We start from the raw sequence: 18,478 nt of genomic DNA, 5'->3' as shown, positions 1-18,478 counted from the left end.
AACAAAAAAACAAAAAAACAAAAACAAAAACAAAAACAAAAACAAAACAAAACAGAAAAAAAAAATAAAAATAAATAAATAAATGAGGAGAGTGAATGTCAAACCTACAGCGAAGAATGAAATAATATAAAAAGGTATATATAATGAGGAGAGAGACTCTGAGAAAGAAGTGCACATTGAGAGCGTATACTTCCTCAAAAGAAAAAACAAAAAACAAATGGTGAGGGAAAAAAAAAAGCGTATGACACATTGATATGAAATTTGACATCATGATTAGAGTTTTAGATCACACTTACACAAGGTAAAAAATACAAGGAAACTGATCTACTTCCCAATCAAGGTGTCATGGGACAATATTGTAAGGAAGAAGACAATTTTTCTAATAAATTAATCCACTTTTTTAATTGATAAATAATAAATTAATTCACGACCAGCCTAAAAATGAAAATCTAACCTAAGTCCATGAGAAAACCCGACACGCTCATGTTGAATGAATGGGAGATAGTAAGTATTCTACCAAAAAAATATTAAGAGACGGTATTGAAAAGAAATTCTTTTAAGGGGTTTTTTGTCTGGTAGCTCATATAAAGAAGTCTTGATTGAGTGTCTACTTTTGTCATGTAATACATTGGATTGACTTAAAGTTTTGTAGTTGGTCTCAATGTTAAATTTCAGTTTGAATGGAATTCATCAAGTGACAAAATAAAACATTGAAAAACTCAGAAGATATTCATTATAATGATTTTTTTTTTTTTTTGTGGAAATTCATTATAATGATTAAAGTATCAACAAGCGCACATGCATATACATAGAAATGCATTGCATTGTATAACGATAAATAATTAAACTTGAATCCAAAATTTGACATGTGGTCTATCTATATCATCTCCTCGATAACCAATGTTTAGATTTGTCATGTGATATTTTCACATGGAAAATTTCGCATTTAAAATTGAAAGATCTTTTTCTTTTATTTTTTTCAAATTTTGATACAAGATCGTGTATAGGTGTATTTAAAACTATGTAACCTTGCCTTTTGAGCCCGGGGGAATGATGTAACAAGGAAAATGTTGGGTATGTCATCCTCATATCCAGATTCATAGCTCTCTCTTTCTCTCTCTCTCCTCTCTACCCTTGGAAAAATCTCCTATATATCTCTCTTATCTCAGCCCTTTCATTGATTGAGCAGCTAGATTTAAAAAAACTGGTGGCATACCAAATTTCTGTCTTTATTTTAATTATCCTTTGTTTTATTCTCAAAAGATTTTAAGTCTTTAACTCAGCCCTAGGGTCAAAAAGAGTTTTCCAAAATTGGTTGAATGTTGTTTACCATCGTATCATTTTCAGAAACTGTCATTATTCACGTTTTTTAGGGTTACAAATTATTTTGCATTCGGACACAAAAATCACTAACACACAATAACCCCTGTATCCCTCTTAAATATGTGCTCTTCTGTATATGGATAGAGGGGTCACTTCCAAACAAAAACACTGGCCTCTGATAAAGGACAGTGTCCTACACCTAAAAACATAAATAACATATTTTATTATTTTGAATTTGTATTCCTCGTGTCACCACTCTATTGACTATATGTTTGTGCAATTGATCCCAAGGTATCGACCGAGATCGATACTGATATGAATCAACTGATTCGGTAATTGGTTGGTATCCCTCGATCCGTGTGTTTGTGTGTGAGAGAGAGAGAGATAATTCGGGAACCGATCAAGCTTCTCAAATCTAAATCAAGAGTTGGGAATACTCAAGAATGGAGCTCATGTTTAATAATTACTTTCAAAATAAAATAAACGACGTTTCCTCACCATAACCCCAAATAAATAAAATAAATAAATAAATAAAAAGACGCCATTTGAGAACGTATGCCCTCGGTCCATATTCCATAAATGGCCTTCCGGAACAGCGGAGACTCATCCAAGTGGACCCACAATCTCTCTCTCTCTCTCTCTCTCTCTCACTCTAGAAGTTTGGACGGAGTATATTTTGACAGCCACGACTTGTTCTAAGGGGTACTTGGCCCCATCTGGGTCGGGTGAGAACGTGCCCGGTTCTCCTTCTGAAAATTAACTACCCCTGATCTCGCTTGCAAGGCCGTCAAGAGGCGTCAGGAAATTAGTCAGTTGCTAGTACCCACTACCCACTTCTGGGCCTCTGGCGGTCAAATCGCTGGATACCTAGTCGACAACTTGACGGCTGACGCAGTAACTTACGGTTTGGTTTGGTGAGAGGTTCCAGGTCTCCCCTGTTCTTTTCCGTCTTCTCTCTATCTGCTAAGACCACTAACCATTCCCCTTCTTCTCTCTTCTCTCTTGAATCCTGAAACAACCAAAGTGGATGCTCCTCTAATCTCTCTCTCTCTCTATCTCTCTATCTCTCTAGGGACTGGGGGATCAAGATTGGTATAAGAAACCAAGGAAGATAGCCATGGAGGTTTGTAAATTTTAATATCTACATTCATTTACCTTGTTCTGCATTGTTGTTTTGATTGTAATTAGATTAACAACTATGATCCTTCATTTTGTTGAGTTGCAGAGATCCCTCTCATTTCCAAACCTATGCATTGCAGCTTTCTTCATTGCCGCTTCGCTCTTCCCCTGTTCTCCCGCTCTTCAGGTTTCTCTTCCTCTTTCTCATTTCTTTCCTGTTTTCTGGGAAATTTTCGGGGAAAAAAAAAATCTCATTATAATGATTCTGCATCAGGCTGGGCGAACCTGCAGTTCGAACCAGAGCTGTGACTCTGGTTTGCTCTGCCAAGCGTGTCCTACGACCGGGAACGCTCAAACATGTACTCAGATCCAACCAGTCAGTGCCACCTCCAAGGTACTCTCTCTCTCTCTCTCTCTCTCTCTCTCTCTCTCTCTCTCTCTCTCTCCTCGTAATCAATCTGTGGATTCTTTATTTGGAAGAATTTCTTTATGTTTCTTCCAATCTTTCTCTGATTTGGGTTTGGGATGGTTGGTTTGGTGATTAGGTTAATGGGCTTCCTTTCAATCGGTATTCATGGCTGACGACGCATAACTCCTACGCCCTTTGGGGAGCAAAGTCGGCGACGGGTAGTGAACTCGTCACTTTAACGAACCAGGACGCTTCCATCACCGATCAACTCAATGTATGTATGATTCATTGATTCCCTTCCCTTCTCCCCTCACAGGCTCACAGTGAAATATGATACCTGAAAACCCCTTTTGAGTTCTATATTCGGGGACTTCACTGGGAAAGTCGCCGCCCATGGCGGCGAGTCGGTGACGTTTTGGATCTTTAAAGGACATGTTGGTTAATGACTGTTTAAATTCTGTCATTAATATAGTAGTTAGAAATGGTGTAAGCTCCTTTTGTTCTTTGGGTGGGGAGAAGAATGAATACGTTAGCTCGGTAGCTCCTCTATATCTATCAATTTCATCAATCAAGTAACCGAACTTACCAACTGCAATGATTCGTCTTCAATTTGGATTCGATCGAATTAATTTCACAATTCAATTCTAAGTTTGGCACTGTAACCCATTTCTTTTCGTCTTATTTTTCCTTTTATTAATTCTTTCCTAATTACAGAATCCCAAGGCCCCAACATGTTCTTACCCACTCTTAATTATTTGCACATTAGTTCCAACTTTTTCTTACCTACCCAAATTATTTGCACATTAGTTTCCACTTTTATGAGGCAAATGCTTGTAAAGTACAGCTGCAAAGCTTTCTTTTCTCTTTTCTTCTTCTGGGATTTTGCTCTTTTTTTTGGTGGGGTGTTGGTGGAGGTGTAAAGATGACGGCAAAAGAGGGATCTTATATCTTTCTTTAATATTTATAAAATATTGTTACTGTATCATCTCTAATCACAACTGGGGTCGGCATTTACCTTGATCTGCTTGATTCTGAATAGACTATTTATCTAGTTAATCAAAATAAGATGCAATTTAGCTCAACAGATTATAATTTTGTTTTCTGGGACATAAGAAGTGTGAGTTCCATTGCAGAATGGTGTTAGGGGATTGATGCTTGATATGTATGACTTCTTGAATGACATCTGGTTGTGTCACTCCTTTGGCGGAAAATGCTACAACTTCACTGCATTTGTAAGTCTATTTTCATGAGAAGGAATATGGTTTGTTTGTGAGGCTGACTTACTCAATTGATTCAATCTTATCTGCAACTAACTACTAAATTTGATGTAACAGCAACCTGCTAGTAATGTTTTGAGAGAGATTCAAACCTTTCTTGTTGCAAACCCTTCAGAGATTATCACCATTTTTATCGAAGACTACACAGCCCCAGGGGGATTGACTAAGGTCTTCAATGCTTCAGGCCTCATGAAATTCTGGTTCCCTGTGTCTCGGATGCCTAAAAATGGTGAAGATTGGCCAACTGTGGATGATATGGTAAAGCAGAATGAACGTTTGTTGGTTTTCACCTCTAAACGTGCTAAGGAGGCCTCTGAGGGGATTGCATATGAGTGGACCTATATTGTAGAGAACCAATGTGAGTCTACCTCCCACACATCATGCTACCCTTGAAAGTTGATACTCATTTGAGGCAAATTCATGGATTCTAATGGTGGTGGGCTTAAATTTCAGATGGTGATGGTGGGATGATAGCGGGTTCCTGTCCAAACCGTGCAGAATCATCTCCCATGAATACAACAACCAAGTCACTTGTCCTCCAGAACTTCTTCCCCGATAACCCAAATCATGATACGGCTTGTGTAAATAATTCTGCTCCACTTAAGAGCATGATGAATACCTGCTACAAAGCAGCTGGTAATCGGTGGCCAAACTTCATAGCTGTTGATTATTATGAGGTATTGATTATGGTGTTTATTAATAGTGGAGTTACTATTCTGCAAAAATATCATTTTACCAAAGGAAATTTACTTCTGAAGAACACTTATTTGACCTGTGTTATTGTTGCAGAGGAGCAATGGAGGGGGTGCACCATCAGCTGTAGATGTAGCTAATGGTCATCTAACCTGTGGATGTACCAACATTGCCTATTGCAAGGTCAGTTCTCTTTACTATAACAACCCCATAATAATCAAATACACTACGTCTTAAGGAAAAATCTTTTAATGAATCTATGACAGATAGCCTAGGAACTAAAATTAAGATTTAAACAAAATTTTCCTAACCTGTGAGGACTAGAGCCCTGCATTTTTTTATTTTTATTTTTGGTCACTGGGATTAAGATGATTTCATTTTTGTTGCCTGGAACAACGTTTGTGCCAGGAACCGTCAAATGGTAATCAGTCTTGATCTCCCTTAATTTGAAGACTTGGTAAATTATTTGAGCGCCAAACCATTCTACAGTGATTATGCGTTTAACAACTGGACCAAATATTTTCCTTCTTGGTTTCTCTAGCATTAGAAAAAAAGCATACTCAGTGCACAAGGCTCCCGCCACGACGAATGATTGGTCTCCATAGCATTCAAGAAAACAATTTTTTATTTCAATACTGCCCAAAACTAAAATATCTTGAATGTTTGATTTCAAAGAAATGATTTCGTTTGGAATCATTAGTTTGTAATGTTAAGTCATTCAATTTTTAAGTGAGATCATAATAAAATGTACTAGTGATTTTGACTGTATCTTTTCAACATTTGAATCCTTGCTTATCACATTCATAGAAAATTAGATGAGTAAGCAAAGTCGGGTTTAGAAAGTTGACTTTGACCCTTAAGTTGTATTGTATTGTAAAGAATGATATTATTCTATAGGGGCACGTTAAAGAAGAGGGAATTAAGAAAGATGATGCTTCGTAGGTGACTTAGACCAATTAGTATGAAACTGAGCTTTCCTATGTTTTTTTTTTCCCTCATGCAATGTGTGCAGGCAAACGCGACCTTCGGAACATGTGAGATCCCAGCCCCAGAAGCCAGTCCCACCCCTACAACCCAAGGAACGACTCCAGGGGCAAATAGCAGCGTTGCTTCCTTGGAGAAAAGACCATTTCAACTGCGGTGGTTGGTTGCTGCAGTCTCAGCTTGTGCTCTGTCAACGTTACTCTGGTTATAGTTTCTCTTATATTTCTTCATTTGTTTCCCCAACCATTTATACACAACATTCCCAAAAATTATTTGTCCACGGAAATTATGATTTTTTCTTTTTTCCCGGCTGATTTAATAAAGAGAGCTTTTAGTGGTAACCACATCGGTTACAGGTTAGACTGTAACCATGACCTGATTTTGCCATTTGGAAAATTAAATGGGGTTAAAATTTTGTGAACAACCTAGATACTAGGGTCTCCTAATGTCAAATTTCAACGGTTTGCCTGTTTTTTTTTTTTTTGCCCGATGAAAGCAACTTTTGAACCACTCAATTTTAAAAAGAATTTCACAAATTTTTTTCATGAGATTAATAGGTTATCAGAAGAAAGGAGGGGTAATATGGGTATTTAAAAATATCAGGGGAAAAGGAGAATAATAGAAGAAAATAACATAAGATAGAAAAGTTTTAGTAAATATAGACTAAGTGTAGGAGAGTGATAGTAATTATCAACAATGTGAAGAAATGATATAATAGTACCAGTAAACCCCCCCCTCCCAAAAATAAAATAGCATCACTAGTCGATTGAAAATTTAAAGACAAGGACCAAAGAAAATATGACAGAAAACATGTGGCATATAAATTTAAAGAGATCCTAGGAAAATGTGTGACTAGACTCCCGTAAAAATGGAGACAAAGGTTAGTGAAGGGGATGAGAAATGTGAAGACACCAGAAAACTCTTATAATAATATTTTATTTTTTTATTGTTTTTAAATGTATTTTGCTCTGTAGCGCAGCATGGTGTCTAGCGCACATCCAACGGTTAGGAACGTTCAGGCACATAGTCCAAGGCAGTCACATGCAGCCCAAGGCATTTATGAGCGTTAGATGCATGCCAAATGCCCTGTTGTGCCACAGATGATACAAGTCCTTAATACATGTTCCAAATTATTATTATTTTTTTGGGGTATTTATTAAGACCTTGGACTTGTTGAACACACTAGATTATTTAATTGATCATATTTCTCTTTTTCAAACTCTAATCGATAGACCTTGATATTAAGCAACATCTGATGCATCTGTTATAAAGGGTTTTCTAAAACGATGATTCCCAACTCTGAATGAACATGCAATTAATCCTAAAGTGTGTTTGATATTATAGTTGTTTTGAACATTAGATGTAGGTACCACCGACAAGAGAAGATTAGAGAGAAAGAGAGGGAGTGTTAAAATAATAAAAAGAACACTCATTCGAAAAAGAAAATAATAAATAGGGGGTACTGTTTCTGGATGGGACGTAGGGGCAGTGGGGCACACCCAGATTTTTTTTTTGGGTAGAACAAGAGCACACCCAGACACATGTGTTCGTAATTAAGGGTAAAAAGAGACAAATATGGTTCCAACCATTAACAGATTTTCCCTTTACTGTCTAGCTAGTTTGCTAGGATCCATACTTTGGAATTGATAGCTATTACTTGACCAAAAATCTCATTAATAGCAAAATAATCTTCCAAACGGTGGATGTAGTAGACAAATAAGCAGGTAAGGTCTTTGATATTATTCTACTAAAAATAAAAAAGTCGATATTACAGGTTGAAAATGAAACAGATTCGGTAATAAGACAATCAAGCACACCATGGAGAAGTTAGTCCACAAAAGTCTTCAAAATTCAAAATGACAAGATGCGAGCCATCAAGTCCTCTAGAGACTTACAGGAAGAACCTCCTTTATTCACACAAACTTCTGCCTTCTCCTTCAAAGACGCAACCCTCTCTCTCATCTCCTCTCCTTCTTTCTCAACCATTAATCTTCTTATGCTTCTCTCAATCTGCCCTCTCTCCGATTTATTCTCCAATTGCAACCCCACCATCCACACATGGCTCACCAACCTCGCATTCATACTCTGGTCTCCAAAACAAGGCAAACACAACATTGGTACCCCTTCACATATACTCTCCAACGTAGAGTTCCAACCATTGTGGGTCCAAAACCCTCCAACCGCAGGATGAGCCAACACATCCTGTTGTGGGGCCCATTCCACAATACAACCCTTTCCTTTAATCGTTTCTAGGAACCCATCAGGCCACAATGGTCCAACTCGTTCTGAATCATGGAACATACCGGATCGAACCACCCACAAGAAGGGACAATTACTGTTGGCTAGACCCCAAGCCATCTCCACAAATTCAGCCTCATCAATGCTGACTAGGCTGCCATAGCTGACGTAGATTACAGACTTAGGTGGTTGTGTATCTAGCCAAGCGATGCAGCTGTGGTCTTGGGTCAATAAGCTACTGGAAGAAGCTGAGAAGAGTTTATGAAATGGGCCTATTGTGAACACTGGGATTGGAAATTGTTGAGAAAGTGTTGCCAGTGCTGACTGTTCAAGGTCATCAAAGCTGTTCCAAATAAGGCCAGATGAGGCCTTGGCTTGATCGACCATGCTCCCCAGCAATTGGTACATGCAGTCTAGGGTAAACGTGTTGATCATCGGCAGGTCCTTCACTATGAGAGGTGGAAGCTCTGTTACTGGCGTCTCCAACTGAGAATCTGGCAAGAAAAAAAAAATGAAGCTTAATCTGGAAACAGTTAAATTACGGGCTTGTTGGGTTTTGGATTCTACGCGAAATTATGAGCTTTACTTCTTAACAAGTAGTATCAGAGAGAGAGAGAGAGAGAGAGAGAGCGAGGATATGAATCCCTTTAGAGAAACTCTTACCTGGGAGGCAATTTTTCTGCCATGAAACTGAAAAAGCGGCGAAGGAAAGAAAGGATTCGACACTGCTGGTCCGTAACGCAAGCCTTGGAAGGTTAAGACTATCGGCGACGCCTTGGGTGAAGTGCATGATAGCATCAGAGATGAGACAAGGAATGGGCTCTGCTTCTGCAGAACTAGTAGTAATATTATGATTAGATAACAACCGAAGCAAGCAATCTCGAAGTGGAACTACACAGTTGATGTTAAGGAGTGAAAGATGGGCTAATGAAATGGAGTTTGGGTCCAAATCTGATATGCCGTCGGGTATGGGAATGAAGGTGAAGTGAGGGAAATTGGAGGAGTTGGGAGAGTTGAAGCGAGTGTGGATGATGGTGATAGAGAAGCCCTTTGAGTAGAGAATGGAGGCTAGTTGGAGCATGGGGTTTATGTGGCCTTGTAATGGGCAAGGGAATAGCACCAACCGAACCCCTCTCCTCTTCTGTTCCATCTCTTATTCGATCTTTCCCCCTTTCAAGAAGTCTTTTCAAAGTGAGTCTGCAACCTAACTCCAAAGGATAGCAGGATCGATATCCCTTCTTCCAGTAACTTATATTTAAGGCTAATAACTATGTGCCTTAGATCTACTTTAGAAAAATCTTAGCCGCCCATTATTTTTCCATGTGCGCCCCCTCCCCTCTCCTCTATTGGCCCTGCATTTGGCGCGGGATCAGAGTATTCATTTTCAATTTTGCTACTTCTCGAATATGTAAATTCTTCGGGGCATTCAATCTCGACTTAGTTGATTCCAAATCACTTAAACATTATTTTTAGTGGTTTTTAATCTTCAAACAAATGTAATGAGTTGTTTAGATGATCCAAATATGGAAGGCTTTACACTTCTCTCCTCATCTCTCATCCAATGATTGAAAGGCATGATCGTGAATAAAAGTTTTCTGTCCTATCTGCCATAACTAACAGTCAACAAAGGCGCGAGATGATTGTTGGATCCCAAGTCAGTCAGGACCTCTCATTTTAATGCAGCAACAGGTATCACCTACACCCTCTTTAGGTATGGTAAGTGATTTAACTTGTGGGAATGATAGGAATATTGGCTTACTTGCCTCTTTTCCTTCCCTTTTGAATTGAATCTGACATTTTAAAGCTCCAAATCACACCACAACCCGACCTTTGGTGGTGTCTTCTGTCCAATGAAACTTTCATGACTAAAACGGCTGCAAAATTTTGAAATACATCTTTGACTATTAATACCATTGGATGCTCTAATAGGTGTACTTGTTTATTACCCTATTAACATTGGTGGCGATTCTTATAGAAACTCTCTTTATACTCGAAATTTAAGATTTTCTTTTGGAGACTTTGCATGGGAGGGATCCTCATGAAGGATGTTTTGGAGAAATGGAAGCAAACCGATTTATTGTGCATTTTTCTGTGGTGACCAACTTGAATCTGTAGGGCATTTGTTCCCTTTTTGCGAATTTACCAAACGGATCTGGGCATTGGATATCTTAACTGAACAATTCTTGCTCCTTCCGTTTTTACATTTCATCATGTTATGTTTCAATAATAATATTGTGCCTAAAATTTACCGGATAAGTTTCTTTTCTATGATGATCATTTTATGCTACTATTTGAAACCACAACTCATTTTTAAACATGAAAATTCTAATTCACACCAAATTCTCAACCCAACATTTTCGTAGTATAATAATACCGACTTTACGAAACAACAATTCCAGCCATCTACTCAGGTACAATCTTCTCTTCTTTAACTCAAAATTGATATTTCTAAACTTTGATTTTATCTTAATGATTTCAGTGTCGATCACTAAAAAGTATAAACCCCAAAATTTCTGATTGGGCAACATTATCTTCTCTATAAAGGAAAATGCCTCCTATTTAAGATCGATTACTTCATGACAAGGGATTCTATTGAAGCAACAACTAGGGGGTTTCTCTGCGGGGTCAAAGAAGCACAGCAAAAAGGATGGACGATTAAGGAAGTTTAATCTAATTTAAAAGATCTTTATAGATTTCTAATTAACCTAACAACCATTTCATGGCCTTTAAACACTCTTCCCAGTTTCTGGATGTTTATTACCTCTTAAGTAGCGTTCCTCTTATGCTTAGGCCTACAAATGAATTGGTTGTTTTTTTTTTTTATTTGCCAAGATAGCTCTTACACCTATGAATAGGCGTTTTAACCATATTTTTTATGATCTGGATTATGATATTCTTTTGCAGCTTCTGTAATTTCTTTTTCCTTACTGACAAATAAAAAAAGAAAAAAAAAGCACCCCAGTCCAAAGCATTTTTTTTTTAAACAATTTTGCACCCAAGATTCTGATACATTTTTTTGTAACAATTTTACCCTCAATGTTTTTGTACCACCGATATGGTATCGGCCGGGTACCCATTCCTAAAACGCTGACCATGATGGAGATACCTAGAGGAGGATCTTTTTCTGAGAAAATTTTTTCAACTTTCTAGCAATGTACCAATAATAGTAAAAAAAAAAAATTCAACTTTCTAGCAATGTAGCAATAATAGTCTCATAAAAGGTAGTCCACTGTACTGATTTTTTCTTATCCATTGTGAACCATCCAATGTAGATAAACCAGCATCCAATGATAAGTAACATCACACATATCAAATCTTCTTATATCACTATAAAAGTTATCCTTGCCATGAGAACAGAAGTCTCTGATGATCCTAGGAGTGGAGGGGTCTCCATAGACCATAGCTCTTTCTCAAGTCTTCCTTTCTCTTAACTTAACCTTGATTTGTCCAAGATATCCTTTCATCTACAGGTTTAATACATGGAATATGACAAAAAGTTTATGCAAATAATACCAAGAAAAAAAAAAGATTAGTGTCTTTTCCTTAACCTTTTGCCGAATCAAAAGGTTCAGCCTTTTTGGTAGTCGCTGGCTCCTTTCGTTTGGCCTGTGTGAAGGTGTAAATTTACATGTTTTAAAAAGGAAGATGAACAATGGAAAGACTGTTAAGATACCCCAAGAACAGAAGCAGATAGATTAAGGAATTGATCTTTTCCCAGTGGTGAAACTCCCAACATACAAAAGACCCTCATCAGCCATCTTCATTTTTTCTCAATTCCTCCTTCCTCTTTTTTCCTTGCTACTCACCCACTTCCTCTTTTTGTTTCATTGGTGATCTCATCATGCATTGCTTCTTTTAAAACTTCAACATGCTTAAATCATCGTATGTGATATAAACAATAATATAGTACAGATGCTACATGCTACACAAGACAAAGCTTAAAACTAAATTTGATCCAACCAACACAGGAGGAGGATATGTAAATGATATTTCCATGGCACAGCTCTGGATTGGGAGTAGTAGGCTGGATGATCAATTGATCCGACATTCACATTTCACTTCAGCCTGGCATTCATCTTACTGCTCTTCTTCCCATTCTTGCTTCCTCTAACTAGCCCTAATGGCTTGGGTGCCACTTTCATACCCACTGCTATCACCTGATTCTGTTAGCCGCTTCTCGATCAACCTCTCTTTTGGGCGTCTTGGGTCTCTCCCTGCTCGACGATCCTGAAAAAAGTTGTAAAAGAGATGCTCAAGTTAATCAGCGGAAATAGGTTACAAGACATAGCGAACGTTTGTGTTAGTCTAAACCCACGGTCATGGGGTAGGCATCATTTTAATACAAGAAAAATATTGATACAACAGTGATGACACAAGAATGGAAAATGTGGTGTAGGAAGTAGGATGAGAAGCACACACATCCCTGAAGGGGAAATCATCAACTTCTAGCATATGTATCACATGCCCTATCTTTGGCCTCTTATGTGCATCTGGATCAACACAGCGTAAAGCTACTAAGAGAGCTCGCTTCAATGCCCTTGATGAAGGCTTCTCAGGTATCTTAGGGTCCAGAACTCCTTCAGTATTCCGATTTGCAACCATTGTTTTGAGCCACTCAATCAGGTTCACCTGAAAAATCACTTACTGTTAGGAGGGTGGAAAGAAGAACAACCTTGAAATGCATTTGACGTTCTCAGCAGATGAACTAACCTCTCCAGGAGGACGGCTATAATCAACAGGGTTCCTCCCAGAAATTATCTCCATAAAAAGAATCCCAAAACCATATACATCACTTCTTTCATTCAACATGCCAGTACTAGCATATTCAGGAGCCACATAACTACAAAACAGAATTGCAAACAAGTTTTCATTCCCATTAGTTAATCCATGCTCAACGAGGCCCATTAAATTTTCTATAAAGAAAAGAAAGGGGAGGGGGGAGAACATAGTGAATTTATCAACATCTAAAGGGTAATTTAACCAACCCAAATGTTCCCATGACACGAGTTGTGATGTAACTCCTCTCTGAGCCCAAAAGCTTGGCAAGTCCAAAGTCGGAGACCTTGGGGTTCCATTGCTTATCAAGCAAAATGTTGCTTGCTTTAATGTCACGGTGAACAACCTTTGGCTCGAGTCCCTCATGAAGGTATGCCAACCTAATTCTCCATTGGAAATTTGGACACTGTCAATTACATTAGAATCTGAAAACAATAAGCTTGAATGTGGTTTAAATTGATTGGAATCATACCCTTTTGCTGTTCCAAGGATGATATTCATCCGAATCTCCCATGTAAGAGGGCTATAATGACCTAAATCCCCATGAAGCCACTGTTCTAAGTTACCATTGTCTACATATTCATAAACAAGCATCCTGAAACATTCCAAAACAAGTTAAAACATCCATTTTCTACGGCATTTAAGAAGAAAAACTGACCACAAATTTTGTTTCATACATTAATAAAAAATGTCTTAGGTTGCGAATTGCAATGCCATGAGCTGAGGTTGATATTGAAATGAAGAGTACCTATGAGCTCCTTCGGCACAGTAACCTAGTAACCTCACTAAATTCTTGTGCCTAACACGTCCAATTGCTTCAACTTCAACCTTGAACTCTCTTTCAGCTTGTCCCCTGAAGAAAAACAACTACCCAATTAAACATTTTCTGGTTTTCTGATATACAAACAATACCAATGAACATGCCAAATAAGAATACATGTTTTTTGGCAGAGGGAGGGTGTCAATCTCAAATTCATGTAATAACCACAACTCAAGCAACCAAAAAAAGACATTCATATCATGGTTAATAAAATTAGTTTAATAAAAGCTGGATTACATTTCAATGTCACACACAAAAATTCGATCCTGCACAGAGAATAAGAAGATAGAAAAATGTAAGAGGAAGAAACAGGGGAAGGGAATAGGTGTAGACATAAATGGAAAATCGAGTGAGAAGTTACCTGTTATTGAGCAAGTTCTTGATAGCAACCTGGGTGTTATCCTCCAATACTCCACGGTAAACAATCCCATACCCACCCTCGCCGATTACATTCTCGTCAGCAAACCCATTAGTTGAATCCTCAAGCTCTCTAAGAGTATACCAATGGCCCCAACCCAAATGGGAAACCTCGGGAATAGCTATCGCCACCTGATCAACTGAGCGAGTCTCCCCGCTGCCATGCGAAGACCCACCAGCTCGTTCAGGGTATGAAATTCTATGGTCCTTTCCGATTTCAATGTGAATTCTGTGAAGCCCAATTGGGCTTTCTTCTTCCGGCGGGGGAAGCAGAGCTTGACGCTCAATTGTGCAAACTGCTTCCGAATCAGGTAAGGGGTGGTTTGGTGGAAGTAGCGCTAGCGGCTGATGAAGCGTTGGGTCTTGCTGATGGCGAGTTGGGTTCCTGGCATGGTCGATTCGAATCTCTTGTATCTCCCTGGAGACATTTGGGATTGTGGGTTTCTGAGAAGTATTATGTTTGGCAGCGTTATTGCGTTTCGAGGTAAACCAGAGGGATATCAGAAACAGCAGAAGAACAAAGGCAGCTCCAACACAGATACCCAGTACAACCCACAAGCGGAGACCGAATATGAAGGTACGTTTCGAAAGCTCATCGTTTAGAAACGCAGCTTTACACTCTGACATCCTATTCTTCTACCTGGGTTAGCGAAACTCAGTATTTTGTCACAGAAACAAAACCATAAAAGAAGAGAAAGGGAGATGAATTAGCAAAAGTAGGCGTGGATGGATGAGAGAAGGAATTGAGCTTAATGTTTTGGTTGAGGAAGAAAGAAACAAAGAGAGAGATGGGGAGTGTGAACTGTGAACCGTGAAGAAGAAAGTAGCAGCTGTCCTGATGGGACATTTAGAATAAGAGGATCCCCCAGTCCCTACCTTCTTGTTTGTTAATGTCAGTGATTGAGGCTTATGCTTTTATCTATTTTTCTTGGTAGATTAAAAGGTGGGGTTAGATCCTATTTCTGGTTTTTCTTGTGTTTTGTTCGTTAATTGTTTGCTTCTCCTATACAATGATGTTGTATGTTTCCTTATAGATAATTGATGAAATATAAAAGCTTTCATTAGATTTTGAATTAAGGAAACGTAAGTGATGGGTGATGGAAGCATATCTTCAATGGTAGTACCACACTACCACCACTGAATGCCTCAGTGCGTGTGGATTGTGGAATGGATCTTTTTATTAAAGTTTTGTTTTGTTTAATGAAAATTATTTCAGATTCGTTGATGTGGCCCTCATTTGAGGGTTTTGACTTTGAGGCATCCCAAAGCCAACCCCCATTAATGATGTATAGGTGTGAAGACGGGGTGTCAACCGGTTGGGTCGGTTCGGTTTTGATCGGACTTAATCGAGCTTGAAGACTTTTAAAGGTTGCACCGTGTCCGCTCATTTAACTAATCAGACTTAGTTAGTGAGGGCATGGTACATTTTATATTTGGTCGGTCGGTAGGTCTCGAGTTATAATTGGGCTATTAAAATCAAGCCTTAATCTGGTTTTAGTCGGGTCTTAATTGGGCCACGGACATGTTTAATGTTAAACGGGCATAATCGGTTTTTAAACGGGCCTTCTTTAATATTATTGAGCAACGACGCCGTGACGGATGATGGGGTTTGGTTTCTTACTTTTCATTGTCTAAATCTGGTTGTGGCTATTCTTTTATTTGTTTTAAACTGGTTGGACATTTCATAATCCATGCTATGTACAGTAACATGGTTAATTTTGCAAAATAAAATTTTTAAGGAAATAGACGATTGGATGAAAATGCAATGAGAATGTTCTCATGTGGGATTGCCCATAACTACAAATGGATCTCAATAAATGTATTGATTGATCCAAAGAACCTACTCTCTTCCAAGTCACATATTTAAAAACATCACAAAAAATCCAAAGCATTGATCCAACATGCTCTTAAAGCTCTTTCTTAATGATTATTTAATTAAGAGCGGTTTGGGTATTTTATAGGTGAGCTTAGTGAAGCATTTTAGGCAAGAAATTAGGCTCTAATGGACATATTCTGGGACCACCGATTGATGGCCATCGGTAGCCGATCGACCGCCAAGAGCCGTTGAGGTAAAATATAGTTGTTGGGGCACTTTCAGGCAGTCACCGGTCGATCGGCTATGGTCTCAGACAGTTCTGGTCGACCGGGGGCTTCCAGCCGGTAGACCGCCAACATGACATACTCTCGGTCGGATAAAATAGGTATCTTATAACCGGGTCGGGCCAAGCCGATGCAAAATAGACTGGTCTCGATCGGGTATTAATTGGTCGATCTCGGTCGGGTGCCTGACGGTCCAAGTATCAGGACTGAGACCGACCGTTTATAATTGGTCGGACTCAAGCCCGACATGCTTAATAAATGGGCTGAGCCAAGCCAGGCTATAAACAATCGGTTCCGATCGATTTCGTCGGGTCGGGCCACGAATTGACACCCCTAGTGAAGTAGTAGTTATGTTGACCATCAACATTGTGGGGATAAGTGAAAGGAAAAATGTCAGACTGAGGAACAACCTTCTAGGTTTTCAAAGTGGGCACTGCACTATGTGGTTTCATAATTAAGTGCTTCAGGGTCCTGAGAGCGGATCAGATGTCTCTAGTCTGTGGATTGGAATCCATTTTTCCTCTCATCATTTTGATCCTTTTGTTATTGCGTTTGAAGGGTAAAAATCTTGTAAGTGGCTCATCAACCAATTTTCCATATGAAACTTATCTCATTAAATCAAATCCTTGGATCAAGAAGTTATTCTTAGTTTTTTACACCAGCTCAATCATATAACTTAAAGGACAGGCAGCTTAAGTAAGTGAGCTCTAGCATAAGTTCACCCCTTGTGGGTTCCCTATCTAGCCCATTGGATCCCTATTTGGCTCAATATGGGTCTTGCACAAAAAAATAAATAAAAAATAAATAAAAATATCATGTATTTCTACTTTTAATATTTTATTATCATTCATTTATATTATGAATATAAAAAAAAATTGGATAAAGACTAGGCCATGCATTGAAACTAGTGTGGAAGGAGACTAAGAAAGTATGTAGTGACCCTAGCCTTAACTATTTACCAAAAAAAAAAAAAAAACTAGCCTTAACTAGTAGATTACATTAAAATAACTTATTTAAGTTATGTATCTTTCTTTTAATTGTTCTCAAAGATTTTTACACTCATAATAAAGCTTTGCTTATTAAGCTTGGTGGATATTACTTTGTGGGCTAAAGACGTTAAAGTCGTTAAAGCTATATACTTTGCAAATTGCTCTCTTTTTCACTTTTGAGGGGATTGTATAAAAAGGGCAGTTGGTCTTGGGATAAAATTGTTACTGTTGTTCTTCATCTCCAACATTTTAACATGTATTAAGATGAGTAATGACAAAAGTACCAATATTTGGTTCGATCCTTAGGTACCTTCTTTGTTTGGTTATTATATCTCTAAGACTCTTTAACGATCATAATAACTTTACGTTTACAAAAGTTAGTGATTTGATATGTGGCAATTCATGCAATTTGAACTTGATCACTTCTTATTTACCATCAGTTATTGTTTCTTGTATTTATTTATTTATTATTACTATTTTAATAAACTATTTTATTTTTTATAGAATAAAAAAATATATTGAATTACATCCACATTGTTTTGAAGATCAGGATTGATAACACTTATGCTAAAAAAATAATTGGTTCTGACCTTTTTTTCAAACACAAGTAAGATATCCACTAAGAATGCTGATAAGTTCTTGTATAACCAAATTTTGAATACTCACCATATTTGGCCTTGATAGGAATATGTGGTTTGGTGGAAGTCGTATTGGAAACTCAAATTTCATCCAAAATTCAAAATATATGTAAAAGATTGATAAAAATGATATGTGATAGCAAAATCATAGTCTATGGGAATTGGAAATGGGATCTCAGCTTTTGCAACAGTTGGTTCATGGTCTCAGTGTATCAACAACACTCCTTAACTTGTTGGATCTCCCCAGCATACCTACACTCAATCATAACTATTACTATTCTATATGAAAACTCCGACGAAAACAAATTCAAATTGGATCAGTGATTGATTTATAGGTTTCATTGTAAACCTAATTGATTACTTCTAATTATGTAAATCACTCGTCTTTAAGGTAGTGCATTTCTCATTTGTGTAAAATATTATGTACCAGAAATAATAGAATCTCCAATTATAGCCCCTCTGGGATGTCATTCAATGTATACCAGGTCTAGCTGTTATGGTTCCAATAGTTCTTAACTGGTCTATCGATTCTTAAACCATTGAGAGAACCGGACCAGAACCAATCGGTTTCAAAAGCTAGATCCAGAACTAGACCAATAATTTAATGGGTGGGCTGATTCTAGGTCATAGCGGGTCAGCTCTGGTAAATTTCTTGATTATGATTCTAAATTGACACCCTATATGGCTCATTACAG

General features: G+C 38.1%; 3 protein-coding genes across 4 annotated transcripts; 1 reads left to right on the top strand and 2 right to left on the bottom strand.

Moving 5' to 3' along the window:
• Positions 1-2,129: 2,129 nt before the first annotated feature.
• On the top strand, positions 2,130-6,165 carry LOC122082517 (PI-PLC X domain-containing protein At5g67130-like). 2 transcript variants are annotated; one of them, XM_042650140.1, is made up of 9 exons: positions 2,130-2,446; positions 2,549-2,629; positions 2,717-2,836; positions 2,988-3,125; positions 3,985-4,083; positions 4,186-4,486; positions 4,582-4,805; positions 4,918-5,004; positions 5,363-5,598. In XM_042650140.1, exons 1-9 carry the CDS (start codon positions 2,441-2,443, stop codon positions 5,366-5,368), a joined length of 1,062 nt encoding a protein of 353 aa, XP_042506074.1. In that variant the 5' UTR covers positions 2,130-2,440; the 3' UTR covers positions 5,369-5,598. The 2 variants fall into 2 exon arrangements, with proteins under 2 accessions (XP_042506074.1, XP_042506073.1); XM_042650139.1 differs by lacking the exon at positions 5,363-5,598 and adding an exon at positions 5,834-6,165 and having other exon boundaries at positions 2,131-2,446.
• A 1,359-nt stretch (positions 6,166-7,524) lies between these two features.
• Positions 7,525-9,280, bottom strand: LOC122081510 (UDP-glycosyltransferase 76B1-like). The gene is made up of 2 exons (XM_042648660.1): positions 8,707-9,280; positions 7,525-8,537 (listed from the first exon to the last, which is right to left on the bottom strand). The coding sequence occupies exons 1-2, from the start codon at positions 9,191-9,193 to the stop codon at positions 7,657-7,659; spliced, it is 1,368 nt and encodes a 455-aa protein (XP_042504594.1). The 5' UTR covers positions 9,194-9,280; the 3' UTR covers positions 7,525-7,656.
• A 2,579-nt stretch (positions 9,281-11,859) lies between these two features.
• Positions 11,860-14,941, bottom strand: LOC122080858 (probable serine/threonine-protein kinase At1g01540). The gene is made up of 7 exons (XM_042647730.1): positions 14,001-14,941; positions 13,568-13,672; positions 13,292-13,414; positions 13,029-13,199; positions 12,754-12,883; positions 12,463-12,672; positions 11,860-12,270 (listed from the first exon to the last, which is right to left on the bottom strand). Exons 1-7 carry the CDS (start codon positions 14,681-14,683, stop codon positions 12,151-12,153), a joined length of 1,542 nt encoding a protein of 513 aa, XP_042503664.1. The 5' UTR covers positions 14,684-14,941; the 3' UTR covers positions 11,860-12,150.
• Positions 14,942-18,478: the final 3,537 nt, after the last annotated feature.

This window comes from Macadamia integrifolia, chromosome 6 (assembly GCF_013358625.1).
Source record: "Macadamia integrifolia cultivar HAES 741 chromosome 6, SCU_Mint_v3, whole genome shotgun sequence".
In the NCBI taxonomy this organism is placed as follows: Eukaryota; Viridiplantae; Streptophyta; class Magnoliopsida; order Proteales; family Proteaceae; genus Macadamia; species Macadamia integrifolia.
Note: the sequence above shows the minus strand (reverse complement) of the source record. Positions and strands in the feature narration are given on the sequence as shown.

What these genes read in the sequence shown, in the direction of transcription:
- LOC122080858 (XM_042647730.1), bottom strand. Translation starts at nt 14,683, where the DNA reads ATGTCAGAGTGTAAAGCTGCGTTTCTAAACGATGAGCTTTCGAAACGT. An exon ending in AAGAACTTGCTCAATAACAG is followed by an intron (nt 13,673 to 14,000) that starts GTAACTTCTCAC and finishes GTTTTTCTTCAG; the next exon opens with GGGACAAGCTGAAAGAGAGT. An exon ending in TGTGCCGAAGGAGCTCATAG is followed by an intron (nt 13,415 to 13,567) that starts GTACTCTTCATT and finishes GGAATGTTTCAG; the next exon opens with GATGCTTGTTTATGAATATG.
- LOC122082517 (XM_042650139.1), top strand. An exon ending in CTATATTGTAGAGAACCAAT is followed by an intron (nt 4,487 to 4,581) that starts GTGAGTCTACCT and finishes CTTAAATTTCAG; the next exon opens with ATGGTGATGGTGGGATGATA. An exon ending in CCAACATTGCCTATTGCAAG is followed by an intron (nt 5,005 to 5,833) that starts GTCAGTTCTCTT and finishes CAATGTGTGCAG; the next exon opens with GCAAACGCGACCTTCGGAAC.
- LOC122081510 (XM_042648660.1), bottom strand. Translation starts at nt 9,193, where the DNA reads ATGGAACAGAAGAGGAGAGGGGTTCGGTTGGTGCTATTCCCTTGCCCA. An exon ending in GCAGAAAAATTGCCTCCCAG is followed by an intron (nt 8,538 to 8,706) that starts GTAAGAGTTTCT and finishes TTTTCTTGCCAG; the next exon opens with ATTCTCAGTTGGAGACGCCA.